This window comes from Schistocerca serialis, chromosome 2, assembly GCF_023864345.2.
Source record: "Schistocerca serialis cubense isolate TAMUIC-IGC-003099 chromosome 2, iqSchSeri2.2, whole genome shotgun sequence".
NCBI lineage: Eukaryota > Metazoa > Arthropoda > Insecta > Orthoptera > Acrididae > Schistocerca > Schistocerca serialis.
This window is the reverse complement of record NC_064639.1, coordinates 1,107,815,439-1,107,836,274: the sequence shown is the minus strand read 5'-3', so window position 1 is coordinate 1,107,836,274 and position 20,836 is coordinate 1,107,815,439. Positions and strand designations below refer to the sequence as shown.

General features: G+C 39.5%; 1 protein-coding gene across 5 annotated transcripts in view; it reads left to right on the top strand.

Moving 5' to 3' along the window:
* Window positions 1-20,836, top strand: part of LOC126458564 (protein ECT2) — a 229,105-nt gene that overhangs the window by 191,771 nt on the left and 16,498 nt on the right. For 2 of the 5 annotated variants that reach the window (XM_050095688.1, XM_050095691.1), the window contains 4 exons: window positions 5,659-5,813; window positions 5,951-6,036; window positions 14,111-14,282; window positions 18,192-18,371. In XM_050095688.1, coding sequence (XP_049951645.1) covers window positions 5,659-5,813; window positions 5,951-6,036; window positions 14,111-14,282; window positions 18,192-18,308 — 530 coding nt within the window. In that variant the 3' untranslated portion in view covers window positions 18,309-18,371. Of the gene's footprint in view, window positions 1-5,658; window positions 5,814-5,950; window positions 6,037-14,095; window positions 14,283-18,191; window positions 18,372-20,836 lie in introns of all 5 variants that reach the window. The other 3 variants (XM_050095687.1, XM_050095690.1, XM_050095689.1) reach the window with 2 other exon arrangements.

Genomic DNA, 20,836 nt, shown 5'->3' with positions numbered 1-20,836 from the left:
TCATTTAAAGATGGCTCTTGAAACTTTCTGAATAGACTTTCACAGTATAGTTTATGTCTATCTTCAGAAGTCTGCCAGTTCAGTTCCTTCAATATCTGTGAGACTCCCCCACAGATCAAACAAACCTGTGATGATTTGTGCTGCCCTTCTCTGTACATGTTCGATATTCCCTGTTAGTCTTGTTTGGTACAGGTCCCATGTGCTTCAGCAGCATTTTAGACTCTGTTGCATGAGTGTGATGTGTAAGCAATCTCCTTTGTAGACAGAGTTCACTTCCCCAGTATTCTACCAATAGACCAAAGTCTACCACCTGTCTTACCCATGACTGAGCGTATCGGATCATTCCACTTCATATCCCTACGAAGTCTTACATCCAGGTATTTTTATGAGTTGGCTGATTCCAACAGTGACTCATTGATATTGCAGTCATAGGATACTACTTTTTTGTTTTGTGAAATACATAGTTTTACATTTCTGAACATTTAAAGCAAGTTGTCAATCTTTGCACCACTTTGAAATCTTATCAAGATTGACTGAATATTTGTACAGCTTCTTTCACACAGTACTTCATTATAGATAACTGCATCATCTCCAAAAAGTCTGAGGTTACCATTAATACTGTCTACAAGGTCATTAATATACAATATGAACAGCAAGGGTCCCAACACACTTCCCTGGGGCACAATTTAAGTTACTTCTACATCTGATGATGACCCTCCATCCAAGATAACATGTTGCATTTTTCCTACCAAAAAGTGCTCAATCCAGTCACAAATTTCACTTTATATCCCATATTATCATACTTTCGACAATAAGCATAGGTGTGGTATTGAGTGAAATCGAGCAATACTGCATGTGCCTCTTGCCTTGATTCAAAGCTTTCAGTATGTCATGAGAGAAAAAGGTGAGTTGGCTTCCACATGATCAATGTTTTTGAAATCCATCCTGGTTGGCATGCAGAAGGTCATTCTGTTCGAGGTACTTCACTGTGTTTGAGCTCACAGTATGGAATGCTTTAGCTCATTAAAAAAAAGCTAGCAAGATTTCTTTCTTTTGTCTATGCCTTGGTGAGTGGTCTCCTTTAATCCAAAAGTATTTTCATTCTACAGAAACTTTTCTAAAATCTTTATTTGTTTGTATAGGCCTGTGATAAGGTTTTCTAAGAGACACAACTTGCTGGCTATTGAAATTCACCATCAACTGCATCTAATATACCAACCAGACTCCACAAGCAATGGAAAAATAAGTTGTTTGTTAGAGCAGTTTTCAGAAAGTAATGAAAATGACCATGATGAGTTGATGGCCATCCCTCATGAGTGACTACTTACTGGAGTAACATGTTGCATCACATTGCAAATAATTGTCACTTTCTGTGTACAGAGCTCTGCACTCTTCTCCGGGAATATCCTGGTGATGTCATTGTATGTTCAAACCAAGAGGTAGAGATGCTTAGTGCAGAGGTGCTGATCTGCAACATTGCTTGATCACATTCAGCTCAGCAGGCAAATTATAGTTATGCAAATATTATGCTTGGAGGTGTTTGCACATCCATTTTGTAATGCAGATCTGAAAACCTTTCACGCCGTCATGTTTTCTGTTTGCTTATAGCCCTAGGGTAAAGTACATTCTTGTTGGCTCTAGTATATTGCGAAAATTTGAAGACTGTGTGAATTGCCATAATTAGTCACGTCTTCAGTGAAGCTAGATAGGCATAGCTAGCCAACAGTGGATCACCAGCCAGCTTTCAAGAAGGGAATTAGCCTCAGAAGGGACGGATATAAAATGCAATAACCGTGAAAGGCAAATGAACTATGAATTGGAACTTTGAACATTGGAACACTGACAGGGAATGTAGAGGAGATGGTGTATATGATGGAAAGGAGAAAGTTGGATATATTAGGCATGGGAGAGACAAGATGGAAAAGAGAAGGCAGTAGGGAAGTGAGGAAAGTTACAGGTTTTACTGGAGTGGAAATGAAGAAGGAAGACAAAAGAAAGTGAGAGTTGTTAGGAAGAGTGGTCTAAAAAAAGATACGGAGGATAAGTGACAGAATAATGAATAGAAGAATAATGACATGGGGAAGAGGCATGGGGATGGTTAAAGTGTACACCCCTCAAGTGGGCTGTATGCCTCAGGCATAAAAACGGTTGAATTGACAGAGGAGAAAAGTTACGGGAGGCTTGAATGCACATACAAGGGTATGAAAATGTAATGGGAACAGAAGGATGGGAAGTAGAAATGGAGAAGGAAAGAGATTGCCGGAATTCAAGAGAAATGGCTTAGTGATTGGTAACTCCTGGTTTCAGAAGAAAGAGAGGCACAAAGTAATGTGCTACAGCTTAAATCCAGTTCAGAAGTGTAAGAAAAAGAAGAAACGGGCAGATAGTACAGTGACTGAGGAGAGAACAAAGTAGATGGAAGAGTGGGCAAAGATGATGAGGAAGGTAGCAGAGGAAATAAGAAAGTCTATATGGAGTGGCAAAAAAAAAAAAGAGTAGAGGTTTGAGAGAGGATACAATAATGGTCAGTGATGGATAAAAATGTGAAAGAGAAACTGAAATAGTGTGGAACGAGTACTATTAGCACTTGTTAAATCTGAATGTACTTGGAGATGAGAATAATAGAATAAAGGAGGTAAAAAATAAACGGGAAGAGAGGTTAACATGGAAAGGAATGGAAAGACAAGACGAGAGGAGGAAAGGCACCAGGTTTGGACGAAGTAAGTATCAAAATGATAGAGGCAGCAGGGGATGTTGGGAAACAACGGCTGTACCATGTGATGAGTGATTTGTGGAATGAGAAAAAGACTCCAGAAGATTAGGAGAGGGCACTAATTGTCCCCATATTCAAGAGAGTGAGTTTAAGGATTGTAGAAACTGGAGCGGAGTCACACTGATTTGACATTGTGCCAAGGTATATGAACAAGAGTCTAGAACAAATTGAGAGAACATCATGGCTTCAAACGTGGGACATCAACTGTTGACCTCATGTTTGCAGTGAAGCACCTCCAGGGACACAGCGAATTTGGGGAAGATACTGTGATAGCCTTTCTCAATATAGAAAAGGTATTTGATAGTGTCTGTAGAAGAAATGTGTGGGAAGTGCTAGAAAAGGATAGTGGAAAAAGTGGCAACAAGCAGAGTGAAGGCGATGTATTGAGGAATCTCAGTTGTGTAAAAGTTGGAAATAAGGGGCAGATTTGTTCTATTAAACATGTGGTGCAAAACAAGGCAGTGCATTGACACCTCTCCTCTTCATTTTGGTTTTGTATAAGATAATGACTAAGGTGGCAGAAAAAACAGGAGAAGTCAAGATGAAAGCACTAGTATTCATGGATGACATGATTACAGGAAAGGGGGGAGGAAATTCAGAAACATGTGGGTACTTGGAAAGTAACTGTGAGGCAGTATGGAATGAAATTAAATGTAAATAAATGTGAGATCCTGGTTACAATTAGAATGAAGGACAGGCTAACTAACGGAATAAGGAAAGAGTTGAGCAATTGAAGAAGGTGGAAAATGTCGGTTACTTAGGAAGTGTGAGAGAGGAAGACGGAAGAAATGAGAACGAGATCAGTGAATGTGGCAGACAGGCAGAAGCATTCCTACAACAAAGACTCTGGTATCCCAGCCCAGAACTCATGGATGTAGATGACAGCCACCATGCTGCGCTCCTAAAATTTGCAAGTACTGCTGTTGCCTCCTTGGTGCTATGCACAGGCCATGTCCCACACACCAGTGTATTGGCCCTTGTGGCCACACTATAAAGCTAGCACCACAGGGGCCCAAACCTCAGTCATTTTCTGACTGCAATCTTGTATTGTTCATTGTATTCATCATTGTTTGGTTCCTGATATTGCTACATCTAGGTTCTGATTTAGTTCAGTCTCTGTACATGTCTTTCTGCCTTGTTGTCTTCATTGTCCATCCTCGTTTTGTCTTCCTTCCGTGTTTTTCATTGACTCATTGTTGGCACCTTCAGCTTGGTGGCCAGTGTCTCGTGGTCATGTCTGATTCAAGTTACTGTAAAAATATCCCACAAAAAAGCAGAGAAGTAATATGTAAAAGTTACTGCACTCCAATACAGACTTAAGCTTCTGAAACACGGATAATGAAGAAAAGATAAGTAGCATAGGTGTGACAAGGAGGAGGAGGATGAGGAATAAAAGGGTTAAGGAAATAGTGAAAGAGAAACTCTTGCAGACCAGGAGAGAAATATTACAGCAAAGATTGTGTGAGCACTTAAAGAGAATGGAAAACAAGTGGATTCCCAAGAAGATATATGAAATGGAGATGCGAAGGAAATGACCAAGAGGAAGATGGCTAAAAGGTGTGGAGGAGTGTGTTGAAAAGAGGGCAAGGACTGGACCAGAGTGAACACAGGAAGACCATGGGAAAACAGGGCAAGATGGTGAAGCATATGTTAAAGGACAATCCCAGCTTGGGTCTGGAAACTGTTCAGGGTAATGAGGATGAGGATGATGATGATAATAATAATTCCAAAAATAGAACTGCAAAATTTGTGTCAACACTTGATATGTTTGATGGAGAAAGTTTTCTGTAATGTAAACAATTTGGCTTTGAGAATCTATTGTCACAATTGTTTCACTGGTAAAAGATGCTACATCAAGAAATGTAAGTTGTTGATAAGCTTTAAAAGTAGACAGTATTATTATTTCCATGATTAATGATCAGTTTTTGGAAATTTACTGTTGTTGGTGGATTTGAAAAGGAATGTGCCTACCAACAAAGTATGGAATGAACTGAGATGGCACAGTGGTTTGGGGCATCTGCACACTTAACTACTTCATATAAAAATAATTGTAATTTGATAACAGTCATATTTCCAGATGAAGTGGAAATGTTGACATAATCAGCATATTATTTGAAGTCCGTATTTTATTCTCATCTTGTGGAGTCCCATAGGTGTTTTCAAAGTATGAAGAAATTCTTAGACCAATAATTTGTTTGCACATGATTACAAGTTTTAGCATTAAAAAGCAAATTTCTTCAATTCTGATTCATAGTTATTTCAAAACATCAGTATATGCCACTTGGATCTCATCTGGAGGAGTGTTAAATGACATTTTAGTTGGTCAATTATTATAATAGTTCAGGTAATATTCACTCATCATGTAGCTCTTAATACATTCCTGCTATGCTTGTTTTACTTTATAAAGCACTATTGTATTCCAGAATGAAATTTTCACTCTGCAACAGTGTGTGCACTGATGTGAAATTTTCTGGCAGGTTAAAACTATGTGCCCGACCAAGACCCCAAATCGGAACCTTCACTTTATGTGGGCAAGTGCCTTACCAACTGAGATACCCAAGCATGACTTGCAACCCATCCTCACAGCTTTACTTCCACCAGTAGCTTCCAGACTTCACAGAAGTTCTCTTATGTGCACTTGGCCAAGAAAGGCAAAGGTTTTGAGTTAGCCTCAGTCTGGCATGTAGTTTTAATCTGCTAGGAGGTTTCACAATTATATTATTTATGTCATAGATGAACTGTATAAATTTTCTCCTCAATTATAGACTGGCATAGATAGATGTAATCTTGAAAATTTGTTGTTAGTAAATTGTATACGTACATGTAATTGTAAAGTTGTATGTGTCTGTAGAGCAGCTTCAACTCTACTTTTTCCTTCTTACCAGAATGCCACAATGTGTTTGCATTGATGTGTCGTAGTAATCAGGAGTTAAAGGACAAGTTATACTCATTCACTATTGCTGACGAAGAAACGGAGAAGCTGGGCTTCCTACGTACTCTTTGTCGACAAATGGCTAATACAGTGTGTAAAACTGATGCTGTAAGTACTGGCAAATGCCACTTGTTTGGTATCCACTTGAACATGCTGTTGCTATACATGTATGCCTTAGCTTAGAAAACATATTGCTTGTTAGGCTATTTCATAAAATGTCACATTCAGATTATTACCTTTTCCAGGAAAATTTCTTGATGTCATTGGACTCTCATCAGCTGGACATAGATACAAGTGATGTTGCACTTGGCACTCTCAGCAAGGCCTTCAAGTAAGCATAATTGACGTTGAGTAATGTGTGTACATATTAGGTCATAGTTAACGTAATGTTGTCTAAAGTACAATTCTGTGAAGACCGAATTGTAAGTTCTGAGACGTGACACCCTCAATGAGCTGTTGATCCAAGTTCTTTTCAGAAATTCTTATTAAAGATAAACTAACAACCGCTACCATTAATGGGAATAAGAATACACATCTGGGTCCAGTGAAATAGGAAAACAATGTGGGATAGCTAACACATCAATTCCAGTAATGATTACAGATCACTGACCCATTGGTTGCGTATCTGTAAGAATGAAACTTATGTAGGCAGATCCGTCAGAATACTAGTTAAAAAGCTACAGCATGTATAAAAAGTCAACATTATCCTACAATTTTTGTTTTGTAGATGTTGAGTGGTTCGTTATTCCACTTTTTATTCACAGAATTAGTGTAACTTATGGTGGAAGTTTAAATATAATGGACTGTGAAAGCTAGCTTGTTTTGATAGAGTACTCTGCTTAATCTCATATGATATTGAACTTTATTAAGAGCTACAGATTTTGGAAAAAATTTTCTGCTGTGAACAGTTATTGTCTTTACTATAACCTCTAATTTAGGTCTTCTGTTTCATGTACATCAACAAAGTTAAGTGACACATCAGTTAATACTTTGAATTCACAGTAGGATGATTCTCTAGGAAAGAGCATGCTGATTTTATTCCCCAATCTGAGCCCAAGATCTTGTGCTCTGTCTCTAATGACCCTAAGGCCAACAGGACAGTCAGATATAGTTACAGCTTCATCAAACCTATTAGATATTTTATGTACTTCCCAGGCAAGGTAATACTCTTGGTGGACTGGGACTCAAACCAAGGAAACGAACACAACTGAGTGTTTATGGATAAATTACAGGTGAAACTGGAGCAGAATTTAATAGGATAACTATTACTTGTACTTCCTGTGAAGTAAATATCTGACTGAGAACTAGTTTTTGTTAATTGCAGTCTTCATACCATACAGTTACAATTAATCATGTCCATTAAAAACAGCTATCCCTCTCACCTTCATTTTTTGTCAGGATGATAAAATAAATTAGGCCTTTCCTCTTTCTGTGTGTCAGTTATTAATGCATCTCGACAATGCACCGTGAAAGAAATGCTTATACACACAGTGTCCCTTTCTGGTTATTGAACGGTATGTGATATAATGCATTTCATATTCGTACTTAGCGTTCAACGATGTCACATCATGAAATAAGATACATATTGATGTGACAGATTGTTAAAATAAAATTTGAGGATGTACTTTTGGCCATTTGTGTAATTCATTAGAAATGAACCTTTGTCACCCAAGAAAAAAGTAGTTTCAGGCACAAGCATAATTACGCAAGGATTTCAGTAACTTCATCATTAATTATAAATGTGAATGGACATTTGGAAACTTGTAAATAAGTAAAACGTGATGAGAAGTATGTCCTCTTCATACTGACTAAGGGTCAGCTAGAAAGAGGTTTAGTTCTAAGGGCCTCCTCCCCCCATTCTGGTGTCAGAGGAGACTGGATCTTCAAAATATTGATTAATACTTGTGGAGTCCAATAGGAGTAGTGTTGTTGTTGATGACGATGATGATGATGATGATGATGATGATGGAAGAGTACTCCACTCAGGCAGCACCAAAGAGGCTGATGACCCTAATACCCTCACCACAGTGGATAGATGACAATCAACAACATAACATGTTTTTACGACGTGAGATATTGTTGCGAGGTTTGGAAGTCAATTCAGGACTTTGACATTAAGTTTTGTGATCAGAAGCTTTATGCAAACTCATATTTCTGTTTCCTGATGCTGAAAAAATTTCCGCCACCATGACTTGAACTGGCAGTACGTCATTTCCGTAGCATTTCTTAGCAATCTTGGCTATGAAGACGGGGGTTTACTTGATGTTTCATGCAAAATATAGTTCATATGTTTTGAAATATTGGGAAGTATGTCATTATGAAATTGTACTTTATAAATGAGATGGGAACTATGGTTTGTAAACACTGACCTGTCTCAATTGAAACTGGGTGCCAATTTAAACACTGTTCATCATTGACTGGTACAGAGATAACTTAAGTATATAGGCACTGAGCACTGAGCCAGTATTTCCCTGGTTTGCATATGCATGTTTGCTAAACCTCTACAATACTGGCAGAGAATTTCTGTGTATAAAATAAACTTGTACTTCTGTAGTGAAGTTTCACTAAATGCACAAACATTATTTTAGATAATTATGTTTTATATTTATTACTTGCTTAGTGTCTAGATTTACAATTTTGTATGCACAAACGTTCACCAGAACAAAATTGTTGCAGAATATTCGTGGATAAAGAACATGAGCAAATGGTTTTTAATTATCATCATCTTTGGTTTCATTTAATTTGAGAGATAGTGTTGCTTGAACCTAATCAACAGTGTTGTTATAGAAGACTTCAGTCCAAAGACAGTCTTCATGCAGCTCTCAGTTCTGCACAACTGTGTCTCTGCATAACTACTGAAGCCTTACAGCCACTCGAACCTTTTCATTTCTGTTAAGCTTGAGCCCCTCCCTATGATTCTATGACTTTTTTACCCCCCCCCCTCCCCTCCACACACACACACACACACACACACACACACACACACACACACACTCCTCCCACCACCTCCCGTTAAACTACTCCTTGATATCCTCAGGATGTCATATCAAAATAACCTTTATTAGTCCAATTGTTGATACATTTATTTTTCCCCAATTTGATTCAGTACCTTTCATTAATTGTCCAATGTGTCCATCTAGTCTGCAGCATTCTTCAGTGGTTCCCCAAAACAGGCTTCTATTCTGTTCTTGTCTATACTGACCATTGTCCAAATTCCCCTACCATACAAGGCCATATTCCAGACAAATACTTTCAGAAAAGGATTCCTACCATTGGAATTTATGTTCAGTGTTAACAAATTACTTTCTCAGAAATATTTTTCTTGCTATTGCCAGTGTGTTTTTTATATCCTCCCTACTCCTACCATCGACATTTATTTTGCTGCTCAAACAGCAAAACTCATCTTTTATCATCAAATTCTAATTTTTTCCCACAATAGGTTTGAATTAATAAGAGAAAGGTGATAGGATGTTCACATCTGATAACTTTGTTGACTGAAGAGAGAAAACTACATAACAAAGGCAAACTTATTATACATCATTACGTCCTTGTAGTGTTCAATGCTTTTAACAACATACAACCTTTAATATTAATTGTTAAGAAAGTGAAATATTTAGAGACAGTCCAGTCTCCCCTCAGCTTATATAAAGAGTGCTACAAAAGTTATGCTGTACTAATACATTTATTGAACCCATTCAAAATTAATTTTCCCACTCTTGGTGCACCTATGCAGCTTTCAAAGCCACCTTCATGCTACTTTAACCAAATATCTCCTGGTAGACAGACATCTGCAACAGGTATTCATTCTCTGGAACTGCTGTGAACAAAATATCCTTGGTATTCTTGCTGTGCATGTGTGTATGTTCATGAAATGGGGTACGTAAGATTATACTACGGAACGCTGAAACTGCCAGGTAGAGGGACAAGAAGAGAAGACACATCCTCCACCTTTTCCTTCACAGTTCCCTCACTTGTATTCTCAGTATACATCTCAGTCATCAGAAATCTGAAACGCTCGGCTCAGAGACCCTTGAATATCGAGCTGAACTCTGCAAACAATGCCATTAAAAAATGCTTCCCAACACGTATGCACAATGCATTACAAGGCACTTGTTTGAAAGCGAAATGATACCAAAATACACTTTTAGTGCTTGTCTGTTAAATTATAAAACTATTTCAGATTTTATTACCTGAACATTTGTATATTCATTAGCTCTGATTGTTAGTTTTAAACTCATTACAAAGCAGAAAATAAAGGACTAATTCTCTCCACAAATAACATTGGCAAACACACAACTACAGTACCGTAACCAAAAATTTTGGGGGAAGAAAGAGAACTAGAAAAATGGAAGTTAATGTTAGGACAATATTATGAAAAGGATAGTTACTACTCAACATATAGTGGAGATGCTGAGTCGCAGATAGTCACAACAAAAAGATTGACAGAAAGTAAGCTTTTGGCCAACAAGGCCTTCACCACTGCCAGCAGCAGCGCATGATGGGAGAAGCAACTAGGTGGTGGGGGTGAGGAGGAGGGGGTTAGCAGGGTAGGGGTGGGGGACAGTAAAGTGCTGCTTATGCGAGCATACAGGGACAAACTGTAGAGTGTGTAGGGCAGCTAGATGCAGTCCGGAGGTTAGACAGAGGGCGGGGGGTGGGGAGTAGAAAAGGAGAAGCGCAAAGATTGTGAGTGCCTTGGTGGAATAAAGGGCTATGTAGTACTGAAATGCGAACAGAGAAGGGGCTAGTTGGGTAAGGACAGTGACTAGTGAAGGTTGGGACAGGAGGGTTACTGGAACATAGGCTATGTTGTAGGGAGAGTTCCCACATGTGCAGTTAAGAAAACGCTGGTGTTGCGGGAAGGCTCCAGGTGGCACAGGCCATGAATTAGTCATTGAAATGAAGAGCGTCATGTTCGGCAGCATGCTTAGCACCTGGGTGATCCAGCTGTTCCCTTGCCACAATTTATCAGTGACCATCCAGGCAGACAGCCAGCTTGTTGGTTGTTATGCCCACATAGAATTCAACACAGAGGTTGCAGCTTAGCTTGTGCACTATGTGATCAAAAGTATCCGGACACCCCCAAAAACAAACATTTTTCATATTAGGTGCTTTGTGCTGCCACCTGTGTGAGAGCAGAATGGGGCACTCTGTAGAACTCATGGACTTCGAATGTGGTCAGGTGATTGGGTTTCACTTGTGTCATATGTCTGTACGTGATATTTCCACGTTCCTAAACATCCCTAGGTCCACTGTGTCCGATGTGATAGTGAAGTGGAAACATGAAGGGACATGTAGAGCACAAAAGCGTACAGGCCAACCTCATCTGTTGACTGACAGAGAGGGCCAACAGTTGAAGACCATCACACAGGAATTCCAGACTGCATCAGGATCCACTGCAAGTACTATGACAGTTAGGCAGGAGGCGAGAAAACTTGGATTTCATGGTTGAGCAGATGCTCATAAGCTACAAATCATACTAGTAAATGCCTAAATGCCAAATGACACCTCGCTTGCTGTAAGGAGTGTAAACATTGGACAATTGAACAGTGGAAAAATGCTGTGTGGAGTGACAGATCACAGTACACAACGTGGCGATCCGATGGCAGGGTGTGGGTATGGCAAATGCCTGGTGAACGTCTACTGGCCGCTGGCGGTGGTGTTATGGTGTGGTTGTGTTTTTCATGGAGGGAGCTGGCACCCCTTGTTGTTTTGCATGGCACTATCACAAGACAGGCCTACGTTGATGTTTTAAGCACCTTCTTGCTTCCCACTGTTGAAGAGCAATTCAGGGATGGTGATGGCATCTTTCAGCACGATTGAGTACCTGTTCATAACGCATGACCTGTGGTGGAGTGGTGACAGTAGCACCCCTGAATGGATTGGCATGCACAGAATCCTTACCTGAATCCTTACCTGAATCCTACAGAAGACCTTTGGCATGTTTTGGGACGCCAACTTTGTGCCAGGCCTCACCGACTGACATCAGTGCCTCTCCTCAGTGCAGCACTCCGTGAAGAATGGGCTGCCATTCCCCAAGAAACCTTCCAGCATCTGATTGAACGTATGCTTGCGAGAATGGAAGCTATCATCAAGGCTAAGTGTGGGCCAACACCATGTTGAATTGCAGCGTTACCGATGGAGGCCACCACGGACTTGTAAGTCAGTTTCAGTAGGTGTCCAGGTGCTCTTGATCACATGGTGTAGGTAACATGATGGGTTTCACAGGTAGCCCTACTTTGAGGGGATGGGTGATGCTTGTGACCAGTCTGGGGTAAATGTTGGTGGGAGGATGTATGGGACAGGTTGTGCATCTAGTTCAATTACAGGGGTATGCAAGGGCTTGAGACCAGGGGTTGTGTAGAGATGGACAAGGCTATTGTGTAGGTTCGACAAGTGGTGGAATACCACTGTGGGAGGGGTGGAAAGATGGTGGGTAGGATGTTCCTCATTTCAGGGTACAACGAGTGGTAGTTGAAACCCTGGTGGAGAATGTAATTCAGTTGCCTTCTGGGTCCTTCCCACCAACACCAGCTTTTCTTAATTGCACTGGTGGACACTCTCCCCACAGTACATCCTATGTTCCCGAAACCCTCCTGGCCTCAACCTTCATTAGTCATTGTCTTCACCCATCTAGCCACTTCCCTGTTGCCAATCCAGCACTACACAGCTCTCTATTCCACTAATGCACCCATAGTCCTTTTACTTCGCTCCTTTGCCTCTACACCCCCTGCCCTCCATCTTATCTCCCTACTGCACCTAGCTGCCCTACTTTCTCGTCCCTGTATGCTCCCACAAGCAGCACTTCACCATCACCCACACCTACCCTGGTATCCCTACTCTCCCTACTCCAGCCTCCTCTTTACCCCCATCATCTGGTTGCTTTTCCCATCATTGAGCTGCTGCTCATAGTCTGGCCTCAGCAGCCAGAGACTGTGTCCAGATGCATATGAGCTGCATTTGCACAAGTATGATTGTGTATGTTGCCTGTTTCCAATGAAGCCTTATTGGCCGAAAGCTCTATTTCTGACAATCTTTTTGTTGGGTCTATGTGTGACTCAACCTCTCCACTATATTGTAACTACTGTTCTTTTCATAGTATCATCATTATTCTGTACTGGATTTTCCATTGTTTGAAGTTACTGTTACTTATTGTTTAACTGCCCTGTTCTGAAGAACAAAGGTATCCGAGAACTAATGATCCGAAGAGTAATTTGGAACAATGACAGTGCTCACAATGAAATTGTCTTGGGTTGGTTTCTTCGGGAAATCATTTTCTTGGAAATTTCTTGTAATGTAGTAAATTTTGCACATCTGTAATTTTGAACTGGTAACAATTCTTACATTTTGTATATGACTTCCTTTGTTCAGCTCTGTGTGCTTTGTAGCCAAGTCACCGTGGCTTGCAAACAAGAGTAACAATAGTATGGGATGAAAATTATAGTTCACTATGGAAATGAACAACACTCCCATACACAGCAAACGCATGAATTCAGCATCAGTAACAACAAAGTGGCGTTGTGGTAGCATGATTGGAATGCAATGTTGCCACATATAGTCTATAAAAGATTGGTGTCCATCTGGTAGTTGTGATGCTACCTACACCGCAGCTGTGGCAGAAATGACAGTGTAACAACATTGCATGTGTAGTCACGCACCAAGGCTCAGAGCCGGATTGTGCTTCATTAGCACTTACAAACAAAGGAAAGATAAAGGGTAGGAGAACTCACATTCCCTCCCAGCCCTAAGTTTCACTGCTCCTTAGTATAGTGTTACGTCAGGTGTACAGATTTAAGCACAAATCATGGCAATTTAACTGTGAAGTTTAACAATTAATTGCTTCATTAAATGTGGTTACTAATCCTGTTGTGTTAGAAGTCGTGTAAAATTCTGCTTGACTCTCCTCCTCAGAATAACATAGATTAAGAAAACTTAAGTTATTACATGATTTAGCAAGAAATTTGAACACCTGCATAAGAGTAAATGAGATAATGAAATCTTTCATGCTTCTTTCGTATTACAATTTTATAACATGTTCTGACATTGTATGTATTCTGTCCTAGTATTTTCTTGATTCCATTATTAAAGACAGCCTATAGTATTCTGAAAATAAAACTTTTATTTGAAATCTATTGCAACTATTTAATCATTGTATATAAAAACAAGTATTTTGTTTTTCTTAGCTCATTCAGTTAAAATGTAACTATATGTACAGTTAATTCTGACTTCTAGTAACAAACATTAATGAGTTTTCTTCTGTTCACATAGTCTTGTCAGTTTCGTAGAATCTTCTTCAGTTCTGCCTCTAAGAAAAGTGTTTCTCCTTAATAGAAATGTAATCATGCAGTTGACAGTATATGATCAACTGACACCATGCTTTATTGGTAAAGTTCCTGGTATGACAGGTTTGCATCAAGGACACGAATGAAGGTGGGAAGGGCATTTAGCTTTAACAAGACGCCAAGCAAGCTGAAGCGGGCTGTATCTACCATGATGAGTCCATTTGGCAGCACAACCAACTTGACACCAGCATCTCAACTTGCACAGATGAGGCTTGCCAGCTGTAATAATCTCAATGTGAGTTTAGTGCTAGTATGCTGTGATTGGTGCATGTCCGTTGTTTTCCTATCATCACTTTATTGTTGCTCTCACTGGCTTTTTGTAGTTGTGAAGCATGCAGGTCATGTAATGGGGCTGCTGGTGAAGGTGTTACCTCCTGGCTATATTTCTTTGTACATTTCATAATCTTTTGTATCACATTATTAGCTCATTTTTCTAATATTATTTTAAAAGAAAATTATGCTATAAAACAGTAATGTGGAAGGTCTTTATTGTCTTTATACTATTTTCCTGTTACATGAAAGGTATAATAAAAATGGAAATTCTGAGTGCTAGGAAACTGATACTGTTTTGATGACAAGCACCTTCAAGGGTCATTACATGTTACTGCAGAAGGGTTTGCAGCAACCAGCCAGTACTTAGGTTTTCAAAATTATTTTATTGTCCTTTGCTAGTTCAGGGTGTATTCACACACGTTCACAGAAGGGGCATATTTAGATCTACTGCATGAAACCTGGAAGAGCACTAGTGTTTGATCTTCTTTCTTAGACATTGCAACATTCAGAATGTGCCTAGTAATGTTGAACTGTGAAAGTTACATCCTTCAGATAACTTTTTTATACATAGGACACTGTGCTTTATAAATCTTTCAGGGCAGATATCAACATCATGAATAGAAAACTATTTCACGAGACAGAAACTGGTTACCTCTGCCACTTTTCCTTGTACTGTATTCACACAGGAAATTATCACAAAATTATATCCAACCATCTTATGTGTTTTATCAAAGCAATTCATTGGAAGGGGAATATGGAAGATTCTGGTTTGAGCTTTTCATGTAAGTGTGTATTGGGGCATGACAAGTTGGTTGAGCTGATCTTTAAGAAAGAAAATCTGTGTCGGTATCCATCGCATAAAAAATTGATTGTAAAATATGTAAGTATAAATAATACGTGCTTTCCTAGAGGTAGGTGGTCCGGGTGTTCTCATCCTTCAACAGTATATTTACAATCACAATTTTTGCAAGTAGTATTAAGAATATAGCTTAGTGTACCTCTGCACAAGTGGTCCAGTTCTTCATGAGGTATACATAATGAAAACAGTGATAATTGACATTAAATAAAATTTCTTGTTGCTAAATTGTAGTTTGTTTAGTAAGGTCCATACACACATCTGTTCCCTTGCAATGCTTTCATTTACCTCATTCAAAAATTCATTTAGCACAAAGGGTTCACAGAAAGGAATGAGTTCTTCCTTTATTGGTAACTGTAACTTCTTCCCTTCTCTGGGTAATTTGGATGGAGCTTGTAGATGTAAACTGCAGTTGCAAATATATGTAGTGGATTAGTTTGTATAGTTCCAAAGCATGGCCACTACTTTTTTGTTTGTAAAACTCCTGGTGTTAGTAGCATGGGAACAGTTCCTGTGTTTTCCTCTATTATGAATAAAATGCTACCTCAACTAAAATGCAGTTTCATACTATTAAAAATTCTGTTACCAGGTAATTTTTGCAAGCATTTTCTGCTCCTACACTGATCTTCACACAAATATTTGCTGTTTATAAATTGCTTGTGTCCTGTGTTGTCAAATTAAGTGCATAGCATTCTTAACCATATGTGAAATAACAGTGATACAGAAGGCAAGTATTACAAAACCATGCAGATCGTATGTTCTTCTATGCCTTATTTGCCTTATGCTTGCGAATTTTCTGTTGTCTTAGTTTTGTTGTAGATAAAATCAGTACTTTTCGTGTTTATAATTTTATGATCAATTTAATTGATTAGTGAAGATCGTAGTTCCATTTCTAAAAATGGAAGACTGCTGTAAATATGTCATTAGATTGCCACTGTTCGTCTTCATTATTCAAAGAAAGTTTGTTTTATAAAAAACTTGCATTCTGTTTTGTGAATGAGTAAATTTCATTTCTGTGTTTTAGGCATATTTCTGCTAGTACATAAATATTTCAAGGTTTAATCTTCTAAAAGGAAGTGCAGGAAGTGGAAGAAAGATGACTTGTGTTCTTGTATTCATGGCACATTCACAAGCAAATTGGTAGCTTGCACTTCTGCGGTGTCCCAGTTTCTTAGTTTTGTTATGCGTGTCAACTAGATGATATCAGATACTATGCCCCAAAATTTTTTATAACCTCAAACACAGTTGCCTACTGCAGGTTACATTGTGAAATTTTAGAAATCAAAGGAGTAGTAGTTGTGAGTTTGGATAGACTTAGTAAGGTAGGGAAGGTATACAGATAATCTATGCACAGCAATGAGCATCCGCATGGAACCCTCCTATTATACCAACCTGTTTATGGGCCGTCTAGAAAAAAACCTTCCTAGCCTCGCAAAACACCAAACCCTTAGTCTGATTTAGGTTCATTGGTGATATCTTCTTGATCTAGACTCGGGGCTGAGACACCTTGTCTTCATTCCTACACAAAGTCAACACCTGCTCTCTTATCTGCTGCCTCTGATCCTCCTCTACTCAGTGTACCATCTACCTTGACTTTGACCACCACATCTCTGATGTCCTCATCCACACCTCTGTCACATTAAACCCACAAACCAACAGCAGTAACTGCACTTTGGTAGCTGTCATCCCTTCCACACAAAAAAATCCCTCCCATACAGCATGGCCACCCTGCTGAGGCATATCTGCAGTGACTAGAAATCCCTTGCCCATTTTGCTAAGCGTCTCCCCAAGGTCTTCACAGACAGGTACTATCCCCCAGGTCTAGTCCACAAACTAATAACTAATATCCTGGCCCTTCCCCCCCATACCGCCAATTTTCCCAACACCCCACGAACCAGCCACAAAGAGTGCTCTCTTGTCAACCCAATACCACTCAGGACTGGAACAACTGAACCACTTTCTTCACCATGGCTTTGATTACGTATCATGATGCCCTGAAATGAAGGAAATTCTTGCCAAGATCCTTCGCACCCCTCCTCTAAAGTGTGTTCTGTCACCCACTCAACCTCCACAACATCCTAGTCCATCCAGATGCCACTCTCTATCTCGGCCCCTTGTCAAAGGGGTCACATCCCTGGGGCAAAGGGGTCACATGCTTCCCTCCATACTCGGCTCATCTCCCACTCTTTGTGTGTCACCCTCTGTCAGTACACCCACCTATCTTTCTCCTTCCCCACTCCTCTCCTTGCCCTCCCCCCGCTGCCCCCCTCCATGTCCCTGCACCATGGACTCCCAGCACTGCACCTGCTGGCAGTCTAGTCCCTGCGTGCTCCACTAGACAGTGCTCTTCTTCCCTCTCCCCTCCTTTCTCCCCCCCCCCCCCCCCAAACTATAAATACTGCTATCCCTTTCCTTTCCCCGCCCCCTCCAGATCGCTGCTTCCATTCTATGTGGCAATTGCATTCGGGTCAGAGCTGCCGGAGGTGTTGGTCATGTGTGCATTGTGTGTGTGCTTGTTGGCAGAAATGAATTTGTTTTTTCCCTTTTGTGAGGAAGCTATGGCTGAAGGCTAATGTGTAACTGTCTTTTAGTTGTGCATGTCTGCAACTTGAACATGTCATCTTTACGGTAAGTAGCTATCTATTTTTATCTTATGTTATTGGTATTACAACTTGGAGTTTCCATTATTTGCTGTATGGTTACATATTTTAAGCAAAAGTGGTTTCAGAATTGTAAATAAAGACTGCATAGTGAAGAAATTGTGAGTTGTTCCATTATTATTATTATTATTTTTTATTTTTATTTATTTATTTTTTTTTTTTTAACCTAATGACGATGGTGTACACACATCTTTTAATGACTCACTGAAAAGTAATCTTTCTGCAGGCTTCCTACAAAGACCATTCTACTTGTACATCTTTCTTGATCTCTGAGCTTAGCTCAGTACTTCAGCTGACATCCATTTAGTCTGTAGTCTCATGTAATGACTTCATGATATTTTGTTCTTGCTTACAGGAGCTGGGTTCATCACCCTCGAAAGAGGAAACGACCCTTGTTGCACCGCTATCTGTTCAGCCAACAAGAAAAAATAAATCATCGTCATTAAATATGTCTTCATTAAGGAGATTATAACAGAAACTACGGGGGAGCATAGGAAGGCGCAATAAACTCTCGCAGCGTGGTCGCTGCTCTTGGGTAATGATAATTGATATTTGGTGCTATAAATATGCTTACTTACTTACTTATTGCTCATACCGGACTCGAGAGTCCATTACCACAGCAAGTAATGTTGCTGATTCTTGATGATACGATTTTTAGTATGCTATAAGTATACTAAAAATCGTAATTGTGTCAGAACGAAAATTCACTTGAGAAAACAATAAACTTATAAGAAATAATTGCTCTCCTGTACATACAGTATCATACCTTTCACAACTAATAATTCCTCAGGGAGGGCAGAGGGGTAGGTTTGGGAAGGTTAAAAAGGAAAGGCAGCTCACTCAGTAATTAAGTCTCATAAATTTATAAAAATCATAATTGTAATGTTCTATAGAATAGTATTATAGTGTTTTTCAGTGAAAGACAATTCTTCATAAAATAGAAGGTTGCATGTTATTGTATTGTCTGATATCAGCACGTGTTCCTTATTTCTCTCTTAAATTTCCATCGAATCAAATCTTTTGTACGCAAAGTTAATACACTTGAATGAGTGTGCATGTGTATTGTCATGATATTGTCAGTTTCTTCTTTGCACTGAAAACTACAGAGCAGTTCCAATAAAGCACAAATATTGTGATGGAATGAGTGGCTGTTAAAAAAAATTGAGCATCTGTGTCCCATTCTGTGACTCTTATTAAGATCAGATTCTAAAACTAATTTTTTTTTTCAGGCATGTTTAACTAACAAACACATCATCTGTGTTGTACTAACCAAGTTGTTCTGATGATCCAGGCACTCAGATCATTACATAATATGTATTGATTTAGTTCATCTGATCTCACTTTTTATGGGGGGCAAGTACTTGAGTTTGTCTCAATGATGCAAACAGTTCTAGTCTGTCAGGCTTCCATATGAGTACACATTCCAATGCTGAGTGAAACATTTATCCGGGAAACAACCTTTAGGCTGTGGCTGATCAATTTCCCTGCTGTTTTATTTGGAACATTGGCAGATAGAAACTGTATTTGACTAGCTCATTGTGACCATGGCATTCAATAAGCCACATGTTCATCCGTATGGTGAAATAAGAACTTCAGCAAACTGGACCACTCTTGACTGGTTTAGGTTCGGCGGTGGATTGCCATTCCTATATGACAGTGAATGGATTTGCTATAACACTCATCATACGAATAGGAAGTGGTTTCATGGGGATTTTGAGTTTTCTTCTTCCTTTCTTTCATTTTTTATCAGCACAACCTTCAGTTACGTGACTGTTGAGGTGAAATGATGGATTTTAGGCTGTATTAAGACTTGTCCAGATAATGTGGGTGTCTGTCGGAATTGGCCTTTATTTCCTTAGCTAGTCCTGCAACTTTAATGGTGATAACTTTTTTGTACTAACATCCAACAAGAAAACATGTCTTCTCAGAACATATTTAGGTTGAAGACTGTGTGCTAAAAAAATTATAAGCTTTTCTCACATGAAATCTTATGGAGTAAAAGGAATGGTGGAGGTGGTAAAACACACTTGAAATTAGATTTTGCTAGTGAAAACAGCCACATTACCTGAAGCTGCAGAATTGGGAATGACTTACAGAGCACCCAGTTGTGAGGAAGGTGCACTGCACTTTTAATTTTACAAAAGGGCTTGTAGAAAGTGTGTTCTTCAAATAGACTCTTATGTTAACCAAATTTTCTACGTATGAACCAAATTTTTAAGGTATTTTAAGTGTTGACAATTTAAGCACTTTACTCTGCTACCTAAGGCCTGGAAAACACAGAAATTGTGACAGACGCACCTATGAACTTTTCATCTCATCTGTTGCAATCGAACCACATTCTCTGGAATGATGGTTGTCATATTTATCTGTAGTAGCGGGAGATCTAGTAAATCAACTTGCTGAAGTGTATCCGTCCTGTATAGTGAAGTAGTGAATGTATATGACACACAACAGCCTACTTACTTTTCAACATTGTTTGCTGTTAGAGAGAGGAAAATAGCACAAAAAAATAGTGTGTTCTGATGGAAAGAGGTGATCAATTAAAAACCTGCAGTTCCAAAAAATACATCACCTAAAATAGAGGTCACCTCTCTCAGGCATCGAAGAAAGCCTTAACTTGTTGTTGTTGTTGTTGTGGTGGTGGTGGTGGTGGTGGTGGTGGTGGTGGTGGTGGTGGTCTTCAGTCCAGAGACAAGTTAATGCAGCTCTCCATGCTACTCTGTCCTGTGCAAGCCTCTTCATCTCCGAGTAACTACTGCAACCTACATCCTTCTGAATCTGCTTAATGTATCCATCTCTTGGTCTACCTCTACTATTTTTACCCTCCACAATAGCCTCCAATACTAAATTGGTGATCCCTTGATGCCTCAGGACATGTCCTACTAACTGGTCCATTCTTTTAGTCAGATTGTGCCACAATTCCCTCATCTCCCCAATTCTCTTCAGTACCTCCTCATTACTTAGGTGATCTACCAATCTAATCTTCAGCAGTCTTCTCTA